The 25944-nt window shown below is 47.5% G+C and overlaps 1 protein-coding gene across 3 annotated transcripts; it reads right to left on the reverse strand.

The window, feature by feature from the left end:
• Positions 1 to 250: 250 nt before the first annotated feature.
• On the reverse strand, positions 251 to 25704 carry LOC135401041 (uncharacterized). Of its 3 annotated transcripts, none has more exons than XM_064633168.1 (15): positions 25451 to 25704; positions 24904 to 24954; positions 22880 to 22918; positions 21894 to 21920; positions 20514 to 20543; positions 18848 to 18953; positions 15196 to 15278; positions 13292 to 13306; positions 11675 to 11923; positions 8032 to 8198; positions 7642 to 7884; positions 6570 to 6700; positions 4637 to 4772; positions 3712 to 3969; positions 251 to 415 (listed from the first exon to the last, which is right to left on the reverse strand). In XM_064633168.1, exons 2-15 carry the CDS (start codon positions 24911 to 24913, stop codon positions 266 to 268), a joined length of 1644 nt encoding a protein of 547 aa, XP_064489238.1. In that variant the 5' UTR covers positions 24914 to 24954; positions 25451 to 25704; the 3' UTR covers positions 251 to 265. The 3 variants fall into 3 exon arrangements, with proteins under 3 accessions (XP_064489238.1, XP_064489239.1, XP_064489240.1); XM_064633169.1 differs by lacking the exon at positions 18848 to 18953 and adding an exon at positions 17332 to 17341 and having other exon boundaries at positions 25451 to 25701; XM_064633170.1 differs by lacking the exons at positions 18848 to 18953; positions 21894 to 21920; positions 22880 to 22918; positions 24904 to 24954; positions 25451 to 25704 and having other exon boundaries at positions 20514 to 20541.
• Between the last annotated feature and the right edge of the window lie 240 nt (positions 25705 to 25944).

Raw genomic sequence — 25944 nt, forward strand, 5'->3', positions numbered from 1 at the left:
AGCCGCGGCTTCGTCCTTTTTCTGTCCCCTTGCACTTGGCTTCTCCTTGCACCACTATGCCGACTTCGAAGGCTGCCGCGCGGGTGCCCGTTCTTGGCCTGAACACGACTACCAGCTAACTATTTGAACCCTCACACTTTTCAATACCTTCCACGCGAGTATGAGGCAGCAGCGTCTTTTCCAGTTAGGGCCATGGTTGAACAGTTGATTATCGGAGGACTATTTCTAGCGCAGAAGCAATAATAAAGACCCGTTAACACTTTTTTTATTTGAAGAGCAACTTTTTCAACTGCGTTACGCGATCGAAGATGTGCACCACGTTGGACGGAGAGTCGCAGCGGTAGATATCGAACTGGATGTCAAAGAGTGCCCATCCGAAATTGTCGGTCTGGCTTCGGTTCACCATCATTTCAAACTAAAAAAAAAAGGCAATACAACCATAAGAATTAATGAAGTGGCTGCTGGACATATAATGACTCAACTATCATGTCCCGAACTCTGCGAAAGCAAACGAAATCTTCGTGGCTAGTGCACGATGTAAACTCTAGAAATGATAGTAAGAATAAAGATAAACATCATGAGCCAGCTGAAAAGGAAACACTGACTGAGCCCGACGGGCCTGCGTCACTACCACCGCTGTGTTACAGCAGATCAGGAACACTGTACGTCTGCTATCTAATCGAGCCAGGAAGAGACATGTCACTTGAATGCTTCTTCTGCGTGCACAACGTAAGTGCAGCGAAAGCATGCTGCACAGGAGACCGCCACGGACTGAAGGACACGTGCAAAATAACTTCCCTTCATTCTTCATCTGCGGTGCACAGCTACACATAAGTACTACTTGCGGCGCACTTGTCTGTAATCTCCTGTTCTTGGCGGGACAGTTCCCTATCGCCGTTGTCGCGCAGGAAGGAGCGATAGGGAGTTTTCACCTACGTCACGTTGTGACGTGCAGTGACGTGGCATGCTCGTAAGCTCCTCCCACTGATGGCCACTTTTGGTGCTAGCGGCATTGAAAGATGACAAACTGCGCTATTTTTTAAAGCGGCAATCATAGTTTTCATAAAAGAAAATGCGAGGATGACAATAACGAAGTGTCCTCTGGATAAAAAGAAGGGTACGGATGCGACCGGGTTTCAAAGAAGGGAAAAAAAACATTCAAGGCTTCGTTTTCGAGCAAATGCTAGATAATCTCGGCAGCTGCGTCGAAAAAGTGACCACCACCATGGCGGCCAAACGCGTTCGTTTGACGTCATGTGAAAATACCGTATACCAAAATCGAACTCGAAGGGAGGCAAGCATTGCAGGGAGACGACGCCCAACACAGGGTTGGCATCCAGTGTATTGCTCCATAGACGAAAGCGTGCTGGGCGGACGCAGTGCATCCTGGTCAGGCCCTGGTCGCACGTCACAGCAAACGTCAACGCACACGTGACCTTAAAGATGGCCGCGCCCGTGATCAGAGGCAAACTCGTTTGTAAACAAAGCGGTACATTTGTGTGCACCGTTTTGGACGTCTTTCGACCCCGGTAAATATCTTTATCCGGCAATATGGCATTACAGGCGCAGTTTTGCACACGGGGCCTTGCACTGTTGACGACTTCCAAAGATGCGATGACGAGCCGGCATTATGACATACTGAGCCGATGAGCCGGCTACCATGCCGCGGAAGAAGCACCGTATTGTTTGCGCTGGCAAAATACGTTCATCTCTTGGCTTTGTGCCGACGGGAATATCTTGGCAAGTGCTAGAGCAACATGTAAACAAAGTCACATTTCCTCAAAATGACGTTTCGATGTGTGATCAAAATGATGTGTGACCAGGACAAGATGGCGACTTTGCGAAAAGCACCCGCTTGAGGGTGGTTACAGAAATGGCTGGTTTATGTCACCCCTGTGACGGCCCAAGCACCTCAACCTTTTAATGACGCTGTATGGCGCAGGACACGGCGCGGCCTCCCCTGGGATCAGGGATCGGAACCGAAACTGAACCCGAACCGAAAAAAAAAAAGTAATTATCCATCGAACCCGAACCGAACCCGAACAATCTTTTTGCCTGTCACGAACCCAACCGGAACTGAACCGAAAAAATTTGATACGGTTACCGGTTCGGGAATCGGTTCAGAGGTGAAATACCTAAACGTACTATCGACCGACCTTTTCTTTTCGATTATTTATTTTTTGTACGATGTCAGATGAAAGTAAAAGTTTGTGACTGCATCGCCAGTTTTTGCCGGAACAAATGAGGGCCCTGATCGGGTTCTGCCAAAAGGCTTCCAGCACTTCGCTTTTCGTTTTCAGCAGACGACCACGGGAGTGCAATACAATAAAATATCAGAGCCCTGCTACTCCCTTTGGATGCCCTGACCATCTTCTGCAACGAAAAGGCACAGAGTGAAACGGAAACTATGCAAAACTTTGTGCGTTTCCCTAAGAACGCTTCGTCTTGTGAAACAAGTGGTCATGGCGAGCCAGCAGTAGACACTTCCTGAAACTGTTATCTCACACCTTTCTCTTACAACCGTGTGCGAGTAAGCTCGCTGTCATGTAGCAAAATTACTGCCGATGAACCGGTTAAACCAGGACCGAAAAAAGTAACGGTTCCAATCCCTGTAAGTGTCCCGAGCGCTGACCGCTTTTTTTTTTTTTTTTTCGTTTCTCCCGGAGCCGAACCTGCACCGAACCGATATACTTGAACCGGTTCAAGCTGATAATTGCGGCCCAACGGAGCTAAACCCGAACCGAACCAATACGAGTGAACCCGAACCGGTGCCGGTTCCGATCCCTGCCAGGGATACGACTTTGGTCTAGCTCCTCCGAGCGCGACACTGCCGCCAGGGGATCGTTGCGCCACGGGCTGGAGGTCGCAGACAAGTGTGTCGAAAGCAGTGCCTGCATAGCACATTGATTAGCACCTTGTACTGCATTACAATCGGTCAATAATAGCACGCGCATGGCAACAGCGGTGGTACCTTTCTTCCAGACCTTCTGCCTGGACAGGATTTGGATGTACGCTACTGGTATTGGTATTAGTACTGGCATTAGTGGTCTTGGTATTTCTAGGTCTGACGAAAGGTTGAAAAAATTCACCTATTAAGAACCCACCGTCAGTTCTTTTTTAGGTTCTTTAAAAGGCACTATGTTGAATCGAACATGACGCATTTGAGAGTCACACAAATTGATTGTATAGTGTTTGAGTGATGCGTTTTCGGCTGTGCTGTGGCCAATGCAGATTTTGAGTCAAATTGTTGGAAGAACCGGATTAAGAAGACTAAGCAGGTATATCTGAAGGGAAATTATGGAGCTGTAACTAGGGGACTTCGGGAATCGATATCAGTCACTACCAGTGAAAGACCAGCACGGACGTGACCAGCAGTGGAAGCATGGGATGCAATGTTAACGTACAAAGGGCTTCTCACACTCGGCATAAACACTTTAGTATTAAATGTCAATACATTAAATTACGTTTATCTAGAGTTCAACAGTTAGAATGTTCTCAAGCAACTCCTGTTGTGCGTTGTCTCTACAGTTCCTGTTGTTTTGCGAAACATCAACGGGGTGAAGTACAAATATTTTCATGAATGCAGGGACCCGATGGTAAACGCATTGTTGCCAGACTCCGCTGCGCGTACGAAGAACTCTTGTGGTGCCTTCTGCACTACAACAAACTAGAATCTCGTTCGACGATATGCCAAATGAAACGCCGGCTTACCTTCGAGGCGATGGTTACGTTGTCCTCAAAGGTGTACATAGAATCACCTTCGTAAGCCACGGCTGACATTTCTACGTGCGATACGTCCTTGTCGCAAACGACATCGTAGTAGGACAGGTACTGGGCGTTACACTTGCCCCCAAACATTAGTTTCTCAGTGCTGTTCGGTTTCACGAAGTGCATCACACCCATGGTGAGGGACACCGCCACACTTAGTTTACTCGATGGAAGATTTTGAATCACGTCTGCTGCTTCTTGCTGCATAATTTGAAGAGAATGATAAGATGGAAGTTAGAGTGATAACTAGCAATATGGGTAGCTCGAACGAAAACGTACAAGGGTGCACGGGGGGTACAGGGGAAAACATATAGTACACGAACGTTGAGGAAATTCCTCAGTGACGTCCTCAGTAGCGCTGTCAGCACATTATGCACGGGCAGCCTTGAGGACTGCAGCGCATGCCTGAAGCACTACCGAAACTACAGAGGACACCGCTGGTGAATCTCTTCAATGTGCGTAAGTCGTTGCTTTCTGCTATACGTCTCTGTTACTAGTACAAGCAAAAAAAAAATTCGCAGTAAAGGTATTTTCGTTAAAAACGATGTCTATTATTGGACCTATAGGCTCCAGCGGGACCGCAAAAAAATTTGCTGTAGTGGTATTTTGGTTAAAACGGTGTTCGCTATAAAGGAGATTGACTGTACACGAACGTTGAGGAAATTCCTCAGTGACGTCCTCAGTAGCGTTGTCAGCACATTATGCACGGGCAGCCTTGAGGACTGCAGCGCATGCCTGAAGCGCACTACCGAAGCTACAGAGGACACCGCTGGTGAATCTCTTCAATGTGCGTAAGTCGTTGCTTTCTGCTATAAGTCTCTGTTACTAGTACAGTCGTACACTAATAGTATATGGCAGAACGGCTGACCAGTGTGATGTGGTAGCTTGCATTGTAGAAAGATTTGTTCCACGCACTAACAGGGCTGATGATGCAATCCGTCCTTCTATGTTGCACGTCTGGCGCGTCGGTGATGTGCGTCTGTAGCACCAGGAGATCTAGCGGACTGAAAGGTATACAAAAAGGACATATAGGAGACATATAGGAATGAACAATCAGTGACTGCTTCAATGAGCAACCCCATCTATACTAATGGTTGTAGTCGTAGTATTTATAGTATAGGCTAAGCTCCTGTTTCTCCACCTGCCTGGTTATGTTCAAGCACGTGTTGGATGAAGCCCAGTGGTCTGACAGGAATGATGTATGTAACGACATTTTGCAGATGCCGAGGTTAGATAGCGCTTGATCGGATGATAATGCATTGTTTCCCGACTCGTCTGAAACATGCTCGATGGGGTGAACATCTTGGGGTGTAGAGTCCGCTAGAGCGCACGCAGCACGCAGGTATCACGCATTGTGAATGAATTTGTGTGAACGGGCTGAATTTGTGATGACATGCAGCGAGAATACCGGACTTATAACATGGGCACATCCATTGTCGTGCCTACTTTGGATTTCTTTCAATAACATCGCTGTCTGCGAATTGCATCTGTCATGTCTCGTATTCGAAGCGTTCTCGGGCTTTCAAGCAGCATTGCCGTTCCCATTTGACACGCGATTCAGCGAACAAACAAGGTCTTGCCACTCTTGTAGAAGTTTAAACTCATTATTCAACTGTACTACATCGGTTTACTCGTACGAGTGTGCTCAAAGTGCGACTCTGTCACAAAATCACCACAAAGGTTGTGGTATATCTGAAACCTTTCAGCTGCCAGGAACATGTGCACGAGATGTGTGCCAGATCTGTGAGATACCAGGAACATGTGCAAAACTGCGCAATTTTATTTAGGAGAATCCATTGTGAAGCGGGCGCGCCGTCTCTGTGAAGCGAGAGGTTACTGAAAACAACAACACTGGGCTGACATCACTCGGCGCCTTCCCCCTGCACTGCTTCTTTTGTCCTGCTTTTGTTTTGAAATATAACAACCTTTTTCTAAAACGCATTCGTTTCTATCCCGTCGGAATCGACACCATAATGGTCGGTTCAGTATGCTGCATGAGCAATTGCAGCAAGCGATCTCGCTGCACGACGGAAACTGCAACTACGTGGAGTGTCCTCTTTATTTCGTCCAAAACGAAAGTGAGAATACAGGTTTCGAAGCAGACGACGACGCCGCGCCGCGGTCGCGACGTGGGTGACGTCACGTTATCCTCCTCCGGACGAAACGCTCTGGTTTCTGCTAGCTCCGTAATTCGGTTTCGGTTTGCTACTGTCACCATCTACGAATGAATTACTCGTGCAAAATGAACGCGAAGGCTGTGTTCGGTATTGAGGGGGTGGTTCGTGTTCGGTGTAAGGTTCACCTGTTATTGTTTTTTTTTTTTAACCCTTGCGAAGTCTCTCTTTAAAGGAACTTGGAAGGACCCCAAAAAAATGTGTCAGCAGGAGTAGAAATTAGAAATACAAGCCCTGGGATACTCCAGTGAAGAAATACAAGCTAGAGCTTGGACAAAACTCACAAGAAGGACGACACATTCTTATGAGTGTTGCCCACAAGCTTAGGCTTGTATTTCATCATGGTTCTCTTCCACCAGCTGGTCTGCGTTTATGCTGCCTTACCTGAAATAGTATATATACACATATCTAAAAAAAAGATAAATAAAGTGCAGCCCACAATCCTGAGCAAACGTCCCCTTTAATGAGTCTCGTATATGTGTTGCACGTAACAGTTGTGCCGTTCGTTTAAGTGGAATAGGTTTTGCTGGTGTGTCTGCTCTGTCTATGGTGCCTGGCTTAGTCTGCTTTGCAGCGCGTTGTGTATCGTACACTTTTCAGCGAAAACAACATCAAATACCCTCTTACAGTAGCTGCAGAAGAAACCGCTGAAAATGTTTAGCGCCTTGCCAGACGTCGGTAATTCGTAGTCCAAGAAATCGGGTCCTGAATGGATACGGATTGGGAACCGCCGACTCTTCAAAAATCGCTGATATATCCTGGAAAGAACCAATACCGGTGTGAATACGCTACGACACTTATGTTTCTCGCGCAGGAAAGAGGGTAAAGTGTGCAGGAACCACGTGACGGAGTGTCTGCCCACTCACAAGGCAGTAATACGCGTATTCGCAGACCGGCATGGATCCACAGCAGAAACTATACGTGAGCCTCACCTTGAAACGTTGCCCTCTTATTTGGGAGAGGGACCAATAAGGTCGCTTCGAGGGCAATAGAAGAGAGAGGGAAGCTGGGGAGATGCGCAGAGCGCATGCCGCGAAGAGAGTGTCTCCGTACTATTTGGGTACGACGATGCTCTACTTCGTATCTCTGACACTTGGCAGTCACACAGAGCACAAGCACTCTATGCAGTGGATGACGCGGACCTTCTGATACCCAAATTCCAGGTAGGCCTGTTTTGTCATCATCACCAATTAATACTGGCACAGCGAGCGACGAGATAATCACGTCCCAGGGTTTCTCTTCTGGCTAATCAGCCTTCATCTTCTTTAGTTCCCGTGTTAGCGCCGCGGAACAACTGTCGCTATGAGAGCCGTAAGGATGAGTACAGGTTGAGATACCCCAGCAGGAAGGAGTTGGGGACAGGGGATTAGTTTGCGCCCCGGGCCGATTTCAAACGGAACTGTGCCAAGGTTCGTCTGGACGGCCTGCCGGAAAACCCACGGAAAACCTCAGACAGTACGTACAGCCAGTGCCAGGATTCGAACCCGCATCACCGCTTAGTCTTTGCGTGGAAAGAGATCATCCTAACCACTGGGCAACTGGAGTTGGTCAGCCTTCACCCATACAGCGCTTAGTATATTTTACTCTCTACGCAACAAAAGCCCTAATGTAACGCTCACGTGTGCCACGCTCGCGAATGCCCATACACGCCGCATTTTAAAGTAACTAACTCACAGAAAGGATCACAGCATAGTCTCACACTGTAAGTGGGCTCCATCGTTCGTCTTTTCTCCCTGATGCTGCTGAAGTTTCCTTCCAGTCCCAGGAAACCGAATGCAGTCATCCTGAAGCGATCTGTCAACCATCTCATATTTGTAACAAGGACGCCGCTTTGAGTTCTTTGTGTGATTGTTGCTAGATCCTCGACATTGAAACTGGCTCCCATGTGAACCACACGGCCATGACTCCACGAAGTCGGAACCCTGTTCATCTTGCCCGCATACTAGAAAGATGGATAAAGGTTTCTACTGCAGAAAGAATGCCGCTAAAAATTATGTGTCACCACTCAGAACAAAAAGCAATAACAATAAGTGTATATTCATCATAGTGGTCCGAGGATTGGAGCACCGCTGAAGCATACGCGGCTTACCGCAAGGAAATTCTTCCACGCCTCGTGGTCGTCTCTTCCAACGATGTCGCCTCTCAGGTATGTAATGTCCGAGAATATTAGGTAGTCGCACGCTGAATTTTGGTAATAATCGTTCATGAAGGCGTATGTTCCAAGTGTGCAGAACAGGAACTTTCCCAGTCGTTTCTCTGAAATAAAAGAAGGAGCTCGTGTAGTATCACGTCGCGTAAATAAGATTTGGAGAAGCGAAGTATTTTCGACTATCATGAGTCACTGAAGGCCAGACGAAATGTCGAAGTATACACGGAACACCTCACCCAGCTCGGAAACAGCGAAATGGTCTATCGGCAATCGAACGTCCTTTACAGAAAGCACCCACATGCGGCGCGGAATCCGCTTGCGGCGAGAATGAGAAAAGAAAGAGTGCGTGCCCACCCAGCAGCCGCTAACGCCTGCGGCTTCCGCGGCTCGCAGGGTGTCGACACTGACGACGCTAACGACGTGCTGTAGACAGCTTGGGTGTCCGGAAGTAGACAAGAGCGTGACGCAATCTTCCGGTGATCACTTGACTAGACGAAGATGCACGGCGTGCCAGTAAAAATCGCGCATTGCGCGGTGGAGGAAAGGCGGAAGGCGCTTTTTCCGCACTGCGGCAAGAATTTTGCTGTCTCGCACACGCGTTGCCGCGCGCATTTGCCGCATGTGGGCACGCGGCCAAGCACGCCACACAAAGATATGCGCGTTGCGACAAACGCACGTGTGTTCAAGTCAGATTGTGGCGATATACAATACGCTTTAGGGACAAGGAAGTGACATTTAACTTGGCTGGAAACCGTGGCAACAACTCATGAAACGCATGCGCTGCAAACAACTTGCGGAGAAAGCAGCGGCCGGCACGACGAGACCACTTGACCTCCTGGTGCCAGCAGACCCTGCGTGGCATCAGGCCTTGACAAGGCGTCTGCCGTAAATTAATGTCTTTTCTTTTTGTTTTTTGTTTTTCTGCTTCGGTCGCGCCGGGCCACGTCACGAAGCACCCGACCGACCCTTCCATTGGGATTGCAAGCGTTACGTGGTGATGTCAGCTTCCTTGGTTTAGCTACACGCTCTTCGAAGGAGCGAATGGCTTCTAGAGGTTCTGCAGATCAGAGTGTACAGAGGGTGTGCGCTCTCTCGCGCGCTACATGTCAGATGCGCACGTGGTTCCTGAACAAGGCCTGATATGTTATTTGTTTGCAAACGTACCATAGAAAGAAAAAAGAGGAAGAAGAAGAAACAGCTGTCTCACTTCAGCTATCAATTTCGTGCATTTCACTGCTCGAAAAGCGACGGCCTTGTCCTGACCCAGAGCAGAGCTATGCATTAGTATTACTCAAACATGCCGAAATGCATGTACAGTAATAGTCATATTACTCAAACATGTCATCACATGCTTCATGTGATACACAGAGGCACCGTGCAAATTTTCATCGAATTTGATGCAAATTTCAGCTAAGTCGGGTTTGAGACAAAACTTGACGATAACGTTTTACTACTTTACTACGATATGATGACGATGATTCACCTCGGCTCTGTTCGTGTTTGTACAGATCCCGACACATGTTTACGGAACACCAGCGCGATGTATTTCTACGGTGTCTCAATACTAGTTCCCTATGCATAGGGCGAAGACAACCTCGTCGTCTGCTACGAATTTCTGCCATCATGACGCCCACGCACAGCTCGCGATGCGCTAACAAAAGTGAAGCATACACACACATACTATGTTTTAGAGTTGAGTAAATACATAGCAGAGGTGGTTTGAAAAAGTGGGCGAAATCGGTACGCAGCATTCATGCCTGGTAAGGGTGGGAGGTCAACATGGCGGCTGAGGTTGACAAAGGTTGACTCCACCCTACATAGAGGGAGCTAGTATTCAGGCACCCTACTCTTTTTTAGAGCCGTTTATGGGGTGAGTTTGGCAATTCTATGATCTGTTGCCGCCCGGAGACGGGGACCTGCCCGTGATGTCTGAGCAGTCATCGTTCCGCCCACTTGGTCGGAGTGAAAGGCGGGCCGCGGCGGCTATCCGCTACAAAATGGCGGAATGGGAAATTTAAGGCAGTACACAGTTTAAGGTGCCACTGGCTTTGGCGCCGCCCACCAGGTGACGTTAAATGACGCGCTTTGAAACGGGCTCCTACCAATGGCCAAAATCTCCTAATAAACGGCTCTGCCTCTGCGTGTATCTTGACGGGGGACAAACCATATGGGCCTCGTGGACGACGTTTGGGGGCGCTCCGAACCGTATTCTGCAGCGTCAATTGTGGTCGTATAGCCGGAGGTTTGCCCGTACACAGGCACGTATCGCCCACACTACGGCTATGAAAAATAGTGTGCAATGATTTCCACAGAAAGAGATGACATTCAGGGTACAACGGTAAGGCAGGGAACACACCGGACACGGCCGTCTAGTAAGGGCGCTCTACACTAGAGGGCAGCTGGCGCTGCGATCGCCGGGTGAAACTTTAGTGCAACAGGCCCATAGCGGCGAACGGGAGTGGACGCACTTGCTCAGAGATGCGTGGAATACCCACTCATCTGTCTGTAAGTCTATCTGCTCTCGTGTGCTGCTATCCAGTACCGCTCCGATGACGATATACACCCACTACGGTGACCCGTAAACTTTGTACACACCTGCACCTGAGTTCCCGAAGCGAACAAAGCTTATACGAACAAGCCTTACACAGTTCCTCTATCCTTTCTTTCGTCCTTGTCTCACCCCCGCATTGGTATTTTTCTTCTTTTTTTTTTATCGCCTTTGAGATGACTAACCAACCTGCTCAAATTTGAACTTTATTTCGAAGAAACCTGACGCGCCCGCACGCTACGAGGGAAGAAGCGCACCCAAGTAAGCATTCCGTAGATGTGCAACCTATGAGCTTCGACGTCAAGGATTTGTGCAGGATCGTCATCTGCGGGGCAGGGGAGAGGGTGACACGCGTATCCGGCGGCATTTCGGACTTCTCGGGAAGGATATCTGGAGTGTTGTTATATATTTTGCATGTGTGCGCGCGATGCGAGAAGGGAATGTGTGGGCCGCTTAGAAAAATCCCTGTGTGACGCCACTGAACATCTGACCAATGACATCAGCAGTCGCAGGAGAGCGAGCGCAAGGCGGAGGCGAGGGGAAGGTTTTGGGATCGAGACAGCAAGTGGAAAGGAAGGACAGACCAGACACGCCTGTGCAGTGGAAGAGGGCACGACATGTGCTTGGTGTGAGGGAAGAAGGGCAACGCCACCTCCCATCACGCATTCTCCAAAGTCACTTCTATGCACCGTTTTCCAGCCAGCCTCACACCCAGCGCTTTTGCACCCAGCACACTCCAGCAAGGAGGAAAGCGATACCATGGACGAAGCACACGACACGTGTGCTTTCTTTCTCTCTGGCATGGGCAGTAAACAGTTTTCAACGTGCTCCCCTGGCTAGACGGCGCTGCGCTTTCAATATGGCGGCGTCCACGGGAAAACAGTGTATAGGCAACCCTCTGTTTACAAACGTGTGACGTCACGAGAAGCCTGGTTCGAGCAGCATGCTTGGCGTTGCGGCGAAAAGTAATCGATGACGCAGGGGCTCAGGTCGTCCACCTTTATAGTGCATTACATTGTACTGATGCAGCCTTACCCGGTACTACTGTGGGATCCGTGTAAGCTGTCCTAGTTGGCGGATATATTCTTTCAGTGCTTGTTTCTCTCTCCAAAGGGTTTGTTTCTGCCGTGCTGGACGGTGTCAGGGGCGTTGATGTTGTGCTTGGTAACGTTGTGCTTGGTGACAGTGTGCTTGGCGATGCAGGCGCGGAGGTCTCACGGCCAGCAGGTGTTTCAGTCTTTTGTGGTGCCCTGACCTGCTCTGTCTCTGCCTGAGCCTCTGCCTCTGTACGCAGGCAAAAGTGATTAAAAACGCTCGTTGAAGCGTACTCCGACATACTGTAAAGCATAATCGCGTACAATGTGACTCCCGTGTTCGTCATGGAAAGGTACCGAGCTTCTCTGCAGAGATACGTGATATTGTGGCCAGTATCAAACAGTATATTCTGCACTGCTGCCTTTTAAAGCAGAATTATCTAGGGCGTGTGCGGATAAACCTACATCGCATTTCCAAACGTAACTCGTTGCCTGCTTACCGGATGAACTTCCGGTACTGCAGCTACAAAAAAAGAAAAAAATCGCGGGAAAAGTCATACACAGCGTAACACAATAAACGGAGCGACGAAAACATCGACTTCCTTGCATTAGAATAGAACAATATGGCGGTCTCAAGAGAGTTGTGTGCATGCGCCGCTAAGGGCACCACCGATGAGCACCCAGGGCTCTGCATCCAGGGACATCGTTTCCGTTTCTGCACCGATAGCTCACCCAGCGGCTCCCACACACAACTCGTGACATTGCCCTCTTTCTTTCAAGTGACATCTTTTTCAGCAGGCCGTGTACTTTTCTGAGTGATTTTCTAGTTGATTTTGTGTGCATGCTGATCCTTGCTTTGATTTTACTTGTTTTTCAGATTGTGCGTGCATGCTTATCTTTGTTTAATTCTGCTGTCGCTGCTCGTGCGTTTGTGTATACAGTCATGTACTCCTCCTCCCCTACGTAATGCCACTTCGGTGGAGCTGTAGGGTGTATTCGAATAAAAAAATATATTCAATTCACTTCATTTTTATTTTCACCAATCAGGTGTGGCGGCACGGACAAAAATCTGTAAAGCACAGCTTGACGAGGGTCCGGCCCCCTCTAACTCTCTCGAGGGAGTCATGTTGCCCTACTCTAATGCAAGGAAGCCGATGTTTCCGTCGCACTCTATTTTTTACGGTACAAAGATCCAACACTACACACGCATAAATGCGCCACGGCGTTCAGTCTTTTGTGGTGCCCTGATTTGCTCTTCTTCAGCCTCTGCCTCTGTACGCAAGCAAAAGTGATTATGTTATTTGTTGCACAACGCGCCACGTTGCATAAATGCGCCACGGCACATTTATGCAAGTTGAGCAGACAACTATAGTCACACGTGCAAATGCCACTTAGGTGTACACACACTCTACATAGATGCATTGTGCAATGCAATAAACGCTGTTACCATACAATATGATGATCGTGCCTTGTAATTAAAAAAAAAAGTACAGTGTGAAAGCATGGGCTTCAGTCTACATAAATATGTGGAAGAGTTTGCGCACACAAACCGACGCTTGATGCAATGTGATTGATGCGTCTTCGTAACCGTACCCTGGTTAATGATGGTTCTACTTACCTTCGTCGACGTCCCCTGAAATAGCCATATCGTCATGTACAGGGACAACGACAGGAGTAGCAGGAACAAAGTTATTGAATGAACGAAGTTGGGCGCTATAAACAGGAACGCAAAAAAAAAAAAAAGAAAGAAAGAAAGAAACACAGCGTCGAACAGGCACGCGCGAGTCGGCGCGTCGAATGAACCGGGCTCGGCCGGGTGCCATTCACACTCCGTAATCGAACGTTCCAAATTGGCCAGTTAACATCCTCATGCCTGTGGCCTAGCTCCAAGAAGCGTCTCGATGAGCGATTAAGTAACAGTATACCGCCAACTACATAAAGCATAGCATGATATGGTAGCGTGGCGTAGTCATTAGAACTCGAGATTACTTGGCGCTGTGTAATACAGATCAGGGTTGAGGAATGGGATCACCCATTCCATTCCGCAGAATGGAGACTTGTGATAATTCCATTCCTCTCAATTCCTCGGAATGAAAAGGTATGGCCGATTCACACTCCTGGAATGGCTTTGCAGCTCCATTCCGTTCCTTTAATTCCATCAATTAAAGGAAAGGGACCAGTAACCGTGCTGGGTAGCCCAGCAGTGCTATAGAGGAGATTGACATTACCCAGCACGGAAAAAGCAAAAAGACAAAGTTATTTCGCCCTTGACCGTGTGGCACCCAGACCAGTCCATTCTAATTCCATTCCGCCTGCGAAAAAAACAAAAAAACGTCTAATTCCATTCCTGTCCAAGGACAGTTTCCGCCATTCCAATTCCAATTCCATTCCGAGCTCTGATAAATCTGGAATGATTCCGGAATCATTCCAACCCCGGAGTGGCAACTCCGCAACCCTGATACAGATATACCTCATCAAATGGAATGCGCGCATGTCTGGGACAAAAGGATGTCTCCAAGCATCTTGCTCATGTCATGCACCGCCTTGAAGTTATTTTGCAGTTTATTCTAAACTTCTCGCTTAGTATGCAAACGAAACCCATGTACGCTAAGCCAGCCTGAATAATGCGATGCATACAGGTAAAATTGGGATAGACCGGCAATGATTACAGTATTGAGGATAACTCATTTCTTGATTCAAGTAATTTCCGTTGCCAATTGACATTGAGGTGTTGACAAATTGACCTATACCCTCTAAGATACTATGCGAACGATGTAGCTATAATAGTTATTTAAGCCATGATGGGAAACAGACACTTTATCACTGACAAGTGCTAGCTTTTAATTCTAATTTTGTTTAACGAAACTTTAGGCGGTGTCACGACTATGTCGTTACCGTCGGCCCCGGACTACTGCTAATCAGCACCATCATCGTCGGTAGCGACACAGTCGCAAAGAAGACGTTGGCAAGATGTTCCTGAGCTTGTGCGAAGGGCAAACAGACGAAACACACACACACAAAAGACAACAAAGAACAGTCCTTCCACGAAGCGCAGAGACATGTTGCCAGCGTCAAGTATGTACACCAGCTCGATTGCATTTTATGTTCAAGGTAGAGAAGTCAAATTAAATATAGCCACAAAGAATCAAGGATCCAGTCTCCTGGACGACACGCTGTGCAGGATGTTGCTCCAGATGCATTTGAAAAGTATTTTACACTAGTAATCACCGTTCCGTTATTTGTATTTATACCAATATGAATTCTATACCAATAAGAATTTCCTGACTGCCGTACTAATCATGAAAGCGACAGCCTGCAAATTACATCTACTGTCTACCCCGTGTCTATAGTCCGTGCTTTTGTCTATGCGTCCTCAGGCACTTTATTCCAGTATAGTACTGGGAGGAAAGGAAAAAGGCTGGAGAATAATGATAACAATGGACTGTCTGCTGTTTCCATGATGAGGAAAAAGCTCGTATATTCGCGGAGTAAAGGTCACAGGTGGTTCACAATTTTACTTACAGTTATACTTCATGATGAGGCCAACTCCAACTGCGAAGAATACGACTCCGACGAGAGCAACGCCTATCGCCATCCATGTGCCCCTGAAATTTTTGTATAGTGATCCCTAGCGGTGTCATAGTGCAGCCCACGAAATATGTCACTTTATGCCACACTTATGTGTAATAAAAAGTAAAGGGAAGCCTTAGTCAAGGCCAGAGTCCCTTTAATCCAGCAAAACACCACCCAAGTCCCCGCACCTCACAAGTCCAGTTCCCTCCAAGACACGTTCCTTAATCCCTTCGTCTTTTCCATTTCGCCCGCTCCTCAAGCTGCGGGTATATTGTTTTGTACATGTCGGTTTGCACTCAAACACCGCCACAGCGGTACTCGACAGCTACTATACGGCCTTATTGGAATCTCGTCAGCAATGCCTCGGTAGTGTACAGCGTTTCCGGAAGCGGCGCCAGAGAGGTCATGATCTACGACACTTTCCGAGGCCACTTCCTGAAATGCTGGCCACCTGTGCACTGCTGATGAAATCCCAATAATGCTGAAACAGCCTTTCGGTGTTGGCGTGACACCGTCTGATTTAGAAACTTGCATATTACGTGCAGCCATTATGGGCTTTTGTATTGTCACCTTCTTCCTTGCGCATTTCACTAACCGTGCACCGAGGCCTTCAGATGACGAGGCTCTCACCCAAACGGGAGGACATGACGTTATACAGAACCGATACATTGAAAACATAAATAGCCCACACTCTCAGAAAAAAAGGGTGTGAAAAGGTGGTAACTTCTATAGTTACCACCAAGGTCAACATAGCGTCTGATGAAGGGTGTAAAAAGGTGGTAAAAGCAATTATCATATATCCAAATTGCTACAAAAAGGCGTACGCCCCCCTCGCTCACCCAATCAGAAGTGGTAACCCTATCATTTGCGGCAGAGAGTGAGGTTTCAGGTAGAACATTGCAAACTTTTAGGTACAACATATGCGACAAATATTACCTTCTGGAAGGTATAACTGCTCCACCCTTTTTTCTGAGAGTGCAAGGGAGGGCGACCCTCAATGAAGGCTAATTCGGGATGCTCAAATGTTTTTCTGTGCAGAGCAGTTCTGCTGCACTGCCAACATTCGAGGGCATGGGAGAATGCGCGCTTCAGACGGAGCGACGAAAACGGCCACGGGATCTGACTTTATTTCCCGGACCATTTCCTCAAGCTATATTGGCTCGATATTTATGCTGAAGACGACAACGGCGCCCCAAAAGAAGATGACGCTGTCGTTGCACCGAACACCGATGATTAATAATTAAGAGTTCATTAGTGAAAATCAACGGGGACAACATCCAATGAGGTCGCTTGTGTTGATCCAATTTTATTATCAAACCATGCTTATTCATGCGAACGGGCATAGTCGTCTTCTAAACCAATACTCTAAACTATGTCTTGAGTCGCAATAAAGTAAGTCGTCAATATTTTCAGTTCAGGATATTGTGTCTTCTTCCAGTTTTAGGAACCTGTCACGCATGTTGTGTGACAGTGGGAAGTGACGCGCATTGCACTTCAACCAAGTAGAGGAAATTATTGATTGTAATCTTTTATACCCTGGACTGAATATTCGAGTGGCAAGGTAATTGCTACCGTGCGCTAACTGCCTCTCAGAAAAGTTTTGACGAATGAACACTTTAGGGTCCTGGCAGTTTATGCATGTGAATGTGGTAGTGTTACCTTCCACAGTTCCTACTGGGTTGTCATTGGATGGACAGTGCCCTGTGTGAACTGCATCTTACTCCAATTGGGGCTCATTCATCTCATTCATCCCTTACTAACCTCACACTAAACGGAGTGTATGATTTCGTTCAGCATTAGTCTGCATTTGCGCGCAATTACCCTTCTTTATAAATGTAAGACCACCCTGCAGGCTTTCTTGTATAGACTCAAATCATGTGCCGTCCACTTTTATTCCTAACCGCAGCCTCGCTGGTTATGATTCGGTTTGACAAAAGTGTCCAAATTTCTTCAAGGTGCTTTACTACTTGAATTCGCGTTATTTGTCTTGGGAATGCGTCAGCATTGAGACTGTTCGCAAATCGTAAAGCTTTCGAAATGCGGCGCTCTCGGTATTAACTTACGTTGTATACAAGTAATGCTTACCAAGTCCTTCCTGTACGATTAAAGCATACAACAGCAATCTTTACAAAGAGCTCGAAACCGTCTACACAGTTTCAAAGATGACATTCAGGGCTTTATCCAAGAAAGTCCAAGCCGTACATCTAGTGTGGTCCGTATAGCTTATTGCATTGTGGGATAGACGAGGGCGATATTTATTTTACCGTCTTCTCGCATCGACAAGTGTGCAGGACGTCATGGATTTCTGCCGGAGAGCATTATTTTCACTGTTATCACTGGGATGAAAAATGAGTGTGAGCTTGCATCCCCCGTGCTCTCGTGAATAATTGAGCAACCAGCCTAGAGGTTTGTAACGAGAGTATTGGCGACTGTCAAACTGCAAATAGACCCTCGTCGACCTGTTGATAAAATTACAACACGCTAACCCTTGACAGACAAAGCGGAACCTCCAAGGCTATACCGCACCTAGGAGCGCTTCAAGACCAGTTGACTCCTACAGGTCAGCACCGCTCCCACAAATCTTACAGATCGGCTTCATCGTCTGCAGCACGTCCGCCATCTTCTCAATGTCCACTCTACCTCCCGTTTGTCGGTGGCAGTATGCCACTCTATCCACCATAGAAATCATAAGGAGAGGCTAGAAGAAAAGCTGGGAGAGAGAGAGTGATGGGGGAGAGCAAAGGATTTGCACGAGGGCAAGACCCTCTCCCAATGTCCAAGTCAGGGAGGCGCCATGATCGCTATTTTGGATTCGGCCGGATTTGCCACAGCCTTTCCACGTGTGAGGACCAGGTGCGTTCGCCGCAATGGTATCCAATCCAATGCAAGTCGCTTCCGCTTCCGCTGGGCTTCGTGTGCCATGCCGTGTGCGAAGTGTGTTTGTTTTGTCTGCAATCACCTGTGCGCTTGGATTCCGTAGGGAATAAGCATTGTATGGTTTAAACCTTGTGCTGCGACGTGAAAGAACGGCACAATGAACTCGTAGGAGACACCGTTCGTAAGACGCTAGACCTACCATATCGATCATGTCGAGATGCCTCCCTTCGCTGGCTTGGTTTCTAGTTATTATGAGAGTTCTATGCTATAGACAACAGCTAAGGACAGCTATAGACGACGGCTACAATTATAATTGTAGATGTTGCATATGGTCTCGAAGTATAGCTTCTGTTTCTTCACGTCCATGCCTGTCCGCATATCGTTCAAGAATGACTTATGGTTAATTTTCCAAATCATTAAAGCGTAGTCATATGGGTCAAGACAGTTTTGAATGGCCCCCGTGATGGGGCTTCCTGTGGAGTTCCTTATTCAGACGCAATAACTTTTTGCTTTAGGAAACCGTGAAAATATTTGTTTCTCTCTACGAAACGGTGCGGACCTATTCTGTGTGACTCTAGTTGCATCAGTAACGTTAGATTTCTTTCGTGTGTGCCGGTACAGAAGGTTTCTGGCTTTGGCCAGGACTTCCACCTCAAGGTACGACGCGTTTCCCCTCAATAATGCATGTCCAGACATATAGGTACGAGAGACGACAGCTGCTCACCGCTGCATTGTGTCCCTGGACCAAGCTAGAGTATCCATGACTAGGGGCACGTAGAAGCTTTCCCTTCGCACAGCACCTCCGCCTCTTGGATACACGTGTCGTATTCCTGTGGTAACATCATGCACACGACTAGCCTAGATGCACCACTGCGTAACTGTAGTAAGATCTATTCCGCGGTCGGTCACGTGGCATTTCACCGCACGTGTATACATGCAGTTTTCACCGCTTCCGGTTTGGTGCCAAAACGACGTCCGGTTTCACAGCAAACACGCCTCTGCGCCAACCACTGTGTCGATTGATACACTTTTTGTGGCAACTCGAACTGCCACGAAAAGGCGTACGCCTCCCGTTTTCAACAAGTTAGGAAAGCGAAAGATATAATTCTGCATGGCGGCTGGTTCCGAGCGTCCTTAGTGGCGGAAGGACCGGAAGTCTTGGTGGCACCGGAAGTTGTGGCGGGGGCTTGTTTATGTTTACCCGAGAATGTCATGTATAGGCGCGCTCATCAGTTGACATGACGAACAAGATATTGTGTCTGATACAAATGACATTTGCAGCTCCCTCCAGCTTCTACATCGAGTTAGAGGTCGTTATTGTTGTTTCTTTGTGGCACGGCCTCAGATAATCATGTGTCTACCAGTGTCGATTTCGACCGTACAACATATCTGGAAGTGTGACTCTAACCAAATGTGTCATTTCTGTTTTGAAGCTCAATAGAAAGGGAAAGTTACGCGCTCAAGGGCAATCATCGCTGTCATAGCTTGTGAAAGTTTTTCTCAAGCAGACCGACAGCATTACGAATCGCAGTTAACCCTGTGTTATGCAGTGAAGCGTAAGTCATAACTACATTGCTAATGGACCACACTGGCGTCGTAGAGCAACACATGGCGAAAATGCGTAAGATACGCAACTCGCAAGTGTCACTTCAAACTAAGGAGGGGCTTTCATGTGGTGCCCAGGCGGTCCTACGAAATCCGAGTAAAACAATATGCTGTAGAAATGGTCGCTGACATCAACGGACATACGGAGCTATAACAAGTGCATGCGTAATCGCACTGTCGGACAGAGGACAGGGCAAAGAAAACCGTCCTCATGTAGCTTTCCTTTGATTTGGCTCATGGTCTTGCAACAGCGGCATCTGGACCATTGCGAGCTTGTCGCGAATATTAACCGCTATGCAATCGAAAAAGAACAAGTATTTCTTGGTGGCAGCAAATCAGCAAAACTTCAGCGTTACGTGTGGCGGTGCTAAATAAAATAAGATAATAAATAGATACAATAAATATGGCGCTTACCACGTTTTCACTTTACATAGATGCCCGCAGAGGAAAATATGTACGTTCGCATGTGCACCTTGGTCTATATCTTTGATCTTGCACTTTTTATAAGCACTATGTTACTATTTAGTATTGAGGTATAGTGGCTTCTGTTTGGCGCACACAAATAATTTGCAGACAAGCTCACGAGTACACAAATAATTTGCTCATCCTACGTTTTGACGCCTGTACGGCAGATACCACGAACTGACAAGTCTACAAGACGGAGTGAACAGTATATATACTGTGTGCGCAGAATTCTCTACCTGCATTCGTTTGTCCTTTGCCCTTTCCTTCTGTCCACCTCTTGCCCCTCATGCATCTTAGAATGATTTTTATTGATTGCTTACCTGCTGATGGGTCCTTAGTGGGCAGTCGCTCTAGAAATGAAAACTTGAGTTATATAATTGCAAACAATACATCTAGCCTATGTGTCCGTCTTTGCATACGTCATGAAGTTATGTGTAAAGATGAGTGCGGTGAGGTTATACCCGCGGGTACCCGCGCAATTTTGTTCTTCGCGGGTACAGATTTCCATGTCATCGCCAGTTGCGGGTAAGGTGCAGGTAGACCCGCACTGCCTTCGCGGATTACGCGGGTATACCCGCAATAAACGCATGCGCAAAACCAACCCGTCGGATTTTGATGTATGACCAGATTCATTGCGAACATTTGACCCAAAATACTTTCCACGACGTTCTATATCCAATTCATCATCTCAAAATAAAGTTGTTGTTGTTGCTTGTCACATGGTTAACTTTGGCTATCTTTTGACACCACGACTGGAACTCTTCGCATCAGTAAGATGGCAACCATGTCAGCGGTCGCCAGCTTCTGACGCGTTGGAAAAGTGGCTTACTAACGGACATTGTCCCCGGATCAATAAATCATTCCGTGCTGTGACGATCATGTGACATAACTGAAACTTGCGTACGCATTGGGCTGCGGGTATATATCGGCGGGTGTGCGGATACGCGTCGGGATATGCGGGTGCGGATGCGGGTTGAGCCAGTGAGATTGCTGCGGATGCGGGTCGTGCCCCCGCGGGTGCAGTGCGGTTGCGGGTACGAATTTTCATACCCACACTCATCTCTAGTTATGTGCTTTGCTGCTCGAAACCTCCTTGACATCATTTGGAAACAGTGTCCCAGGCTCCCTTGTCTCGTGTTAAGGTGATCAATTACACTATGCAAACCGCCCAATAGTCTTTTTGGAGAGTGGGGAGCCGTAAATATCGAAAGTTGTCGTCTAGGGTTCGGCGAATTTCTTCCCGAGTCACAGCATTAGTTAAACTAGTTGAAAACACACACTGTAGGTTGGTGGTCCCTATTAGCAGTCCCTTGCCCCTTTATATGTACCAATATGTACTGTCCTTTTGTCCTCCGTAACGCAAATCCGTAACAGCCTGGTAAATAAATTATTTCCCCAAATTTTTTTGGCGGTGACGGCGCTGTCTTATATTGAAAACGGTTTTTAGTTGGAAAATGTGTGTCCGTGTAACTAAACCCTCTCAGCGATTTTCTTTGAAAAACTACTCAATACTATATAGCCTACGACCAGAAGAAGACCCAGACCATGGGTTGGGTGGTTGGGGAGGGCAGTCTCTTTGTTGAAGCGCGTAGTGGGTGAGGGGAGTGGGGGAAATCCCATGTGACGTTTTGAGGGCGATCGCCCCCACCCTCCCACTCGATCCCCCCCACTCTCTACAACTTGTTATCCTTAAAACTTACCCGTCGGTGACTCCTCAGCCCCGTAACCTATAAATAAAGATAATAGAGAGATAATAAAGACGTAACCTTGCTACACACGACTTCATGAGGCAGTCAGCGGGACAAGTGAGAATACTATTCGTTTTGTAACAAGATTAGCCGTATTTGTCAAAACCCGTGCCCTGTACCGACGTAAAAAAAAGAAAAAAATTCCGTCTAACCGTATAGCACCCGTTAGTGAACACGATGTATACTTCATGAACCAGGTTCTGTAAGCCTTATAAGCCAATGTTGATGACGCCCGTCAGAAACGGGACCTCCTGCAGATACCACTTTGCAAAGATGACTTACGGACGCCGATGCTATACACGCCGTTTCCACCGCTTCTGGTTTGGCGACAAAACGACGTACGGTTTCACAGCAAACACGGTCGGCGCTAACCACTAGCTGTGCCGATTAATACAGTTATCGCTTATGATTTAAGGAGAGAAAGGGTTGTATACGCCTTTTTGTGGGAGTTCAAATTGCCACAGAAAGGCGTACGCCTCCCGTTTTCAACAAATCAGGAAAGTGAAAGATATAATTCTGCATGGCGGTGGGTTCCGAGCGTCCTTAGTTGTGGCGGGGGCTTGTTTATGTTTACCCGAGGATGTCATGTATAGCGAGTGCCAGCGCACGTGCCTCAGCAGTGACGACGTATCTATTCAGCAGTTAAAAATGGACTTCACCACATAGCACGGTCCTAGCCAACCATCATCCCGAATGGCAATGTTCTCGCCCCGATTTGTTGGAAACGAGAGGCGGAGCCTATTTTGTACCATTATGTACGGCACAAAACAGGCTCCGCCTCTCGTTTTCAACAAATCGGGGTCGAGAACATTGTCATTCGGGATGATGGTTGGCTAGGAGCGTGCAATGTGGTGAAATCCATTTTTAAGAGTGCAGGTCCACGGATGCCAACGCAATTTTTCAGAAGAGTCTCCAAGCCGTCGTAGACATATATTCACCTTCTTCAGCCTCAGGTCGTGTTTCTTCTTCTTCGTAAGCTGAAAAAAAAAAAAAAAAAAAAAGTGAGAGAAAAGTCATAAAAGCGTTCGTGTGCGAAACTGTGCAGAAAACCCTGTAAAACTTTGTAGCAAAATGGGAGCATGGCCCCGAGAACAAGCTGTAGGTGTCGCGTCGATCGCCGAAATAGTGAGGATAAGAGAACGCGCGAAGCGTTCCGAGTGCATGGGGTTCGGACGCACTACGTACTTTTTCCTGTTGCAACGGCACTCTGAAAACTGAACTTGTACGGTCCTGACTATAGTGTACGGTACAGAAAGCATGGTGTGGTTCTGTCCGGTACCGCAGCGCAACGACATGAGGACGTCGGGTCTATCCTCACTGTTGGTGTTGTCGTGTGGGGGCGGCTCCGTCGGTTCTCGAGGCCAATACTCCTCGCGCGAGCAGCAACGCAGGCGCAGGGTCCGTGGTGTGCGTCGCAATGATCAGCTGCTCTCCTTGTATTCCGTCCCCCTAGCTCTTTCGTCGTGCGAAACAAGATGACTGGCTGCAAAACAGTGTCGACTGCTTTCCTACTCGAGAGGAGAAACAAAGATGTATCTCCATCATCTGCGCGTGACGACTTATTTTTAGCTTCCCTTAGCGACAGGCGAACTTTGGAAGGACTCAGGTATCTGTACCTGATAGTTCACAAGCAAATCAACATTCCGTATTCCTCCTATTTTAGTTTCGCGCAGCCCCCGTCACTACGCACACTCTAAAAACAGAACTTCACCGCATAGCACGCTGTGCGCCAACCATTGCCACGAACGAAAGGCTTATCGCTTCGGATTCGAGGAGAGAAGGGGGCGTACGCCTTTTTGTGGAATTATCATATATCCAAATTGCCACAAAAAGGCGTACGCCCACCACTTTCCTCGGATCAGAAGCGACAACCTTATCATTCGTGGCAATGGTTGGTGCACAGCGTGCTTTGCAGTGAAGTTCTGTTTTTAGAGTGTGTAGATTCTTTCCTCGATCGATTGTTCAGTGGAACTCTATTCCTGGAATGATTAGAGAACTTTCTGTTAGTGATTTCACAAGCAATGTACGCCTATACTCCTGCTATAGCCTTTTTAAGGCTGCTGTATGTATAAATAAATAAATAAAAACTTCTGGGCACTGCTTGTTGCGTCCGATCTGGAGCAAGGAACCATGTGGCCTTAACCCTTCTTCCGTGAGACGGCGGGATAACTGCGGTTCAAACCGTATCAAAAGTTGAGAGCGTAAGTTAAGTGCTATACGCGTAATATCGGATGCGAAATGTATCGTTACCCTTTCGTCCTTTGGGAAATGGTTAGCCAAAACTCCCTAATGCTGCACATCTACACAAATACCATATAGGATACCTTTCCCTCCTCTCTTTTCTTTACTTTGCATTAAACATACCCCCCCCCCCCCCATATCGGATGCACTTTCCAGTGTTGTCATTACTTCGTGTCAGTCACGCTATTGTCCATAAGTATTTTTATTTTCAGCATTTTCTTGGTTTTGCTCAGTGAGTACAAGTTGCACAATAATACGTACAAGAAAACTCTCACTCTGAAAACCAAGCTGCGCCGCATAGCACGCTGTGCGCCAGCCATTGAGATGAATGATAGAAAGAATTATCGCTTCTGATTCGAAGAGAGAAAGAGGGGGTGGGAGGGGCGAACGCCTTTTTTGAGTCAATTTGGATATACCGCCTTTGAACGTACGCCACCCACTCTTTTCGAATGAGAAGCTCTAACCCTATCATTCGTGGTAGTGGTTGGCCAACAGTTTGCTATGCGATGAAGTCCTGTTCTTAGAGGGGACAAAATGAGTACCAGTTCAATGGAATCTGCCACTTTTGTCGTCTTGTCGGTAATATTTTCAGAACCAGAGAAATATTTCAGTATTGCGCAATGCAATGTGTCATATTAAAAACAGGTTCCGATATATTAAATAACGCAGAGACGTATAATTCATTTTTAAAAAAAGTTTCCGAGGATATCAACGAACTTACCCCGGGACATGGTGAGAAGGATACTTCAGATAGCAAGTGCGCGAACTAGCGCTGCAAAATAAGCGAACACACACACGCATCATGAAAATATATCGAACAACAAGTATCGAAATGGTACGCAACAACGAAGGCTTTCTAGGAAGACACCCACAAGATGTTTCATGCAAGAGAGACCATTATTATGAAAGCAATAAGTTCACAAGAATAAACGCTTGCTGCCCTGTCCTGTTTTTCTTGCTTCCATATGCGTATTCGACTCATATAGCAAAGATCCCGTGGCGAACGTAATCACAGGTATTACACTACTTCCAAGTTCCGTTTCTTGACATCCCATGGTTTCGTAAACACAAAAACGGTATTGCTGCGGCACAGCAGCAGTAATGAGTAGCGCTAATGTACCACTGCGTGCGAGGAATGATTTGATTTTTTTTTTTTTCGGCTATCCACAAGGTCCGGTCTCGAAATATTGATACAGCCGAGCGATTATGGCGAGCCCCGCTCTGAAATCTTTGTAAGAATCGCCCAAAAGAAACCATGTTGCACGTACAGTCTGGAAGAAGTTCCTGGAGCAGGAATATCGGCGGGCTACACGTGAGATGGCGATGTTTGCGATGGTCCTCCGTCAACCTTCTTCTTCTTCTCCTTTCACGACTAGGCACCTCCGTCAACCTCTTCTACACTCTCTTGAAGGAAGGTTGCTTGCATGACTGCTTTGTCGGCTGCATTCCCATCCCACATGAGCGAATATGCGACGAACAGTCGGCGAACTTCGCCCGACGTCGTTCGCTCGACGCCCGGCGTCAAAAATATGCCGCCGGCAGTCGATCTAGACAGGCCAGAAAATTTCGCTGGGCGTCAGACGCTCCCGGAAGAGGCCAGCTGGAAGCGCCGGGGAAACAGCCAATTAGGGCTCAATACTGGTCCCGACTTCCGTCTTCTGCTCGCGTACGTAGTCGTCGTCAGGCGCATTAGGCAAGCTCCCGAGCGCCATATCCCGGGTTCTCAGGGGAACGTACCCTTGGTGTCTCCACTTAATGGTGT

This window comes from Ornithodoros turicata, chromosome 7 (genome assembly GCF_037126465.1).
Source record: "Ornithodoros turicata isolate Travis chromosome 7, ASM3712646v1, whole genome shotgun sequence".
Classification (NCBI taxonomy): Eukaryota; Metazoa; Arthropoda; class Arachnida; order Ixodida; family Argasidae; genus Ornithodoros; species Ornithodoros turicata.

Coding starts and splice junctions, on each gene's coding strand:
- LOC135401041 (XM_064633168.1), bottom strand. Junction 18,954..20,513: donor CACTAAGGACCCATCAGCAG/GTAAGCAATCAA, acceptor ATGTTACCACAG/GAATACGACACGTGTATCCA. Junction 8,199..11,674: donor GGATCCCACAGTAGTACCGG/GTAAGGCTGCAT, acceptor CTTTTATTTCAG/AGAAACGACTGGGAAAGTTC.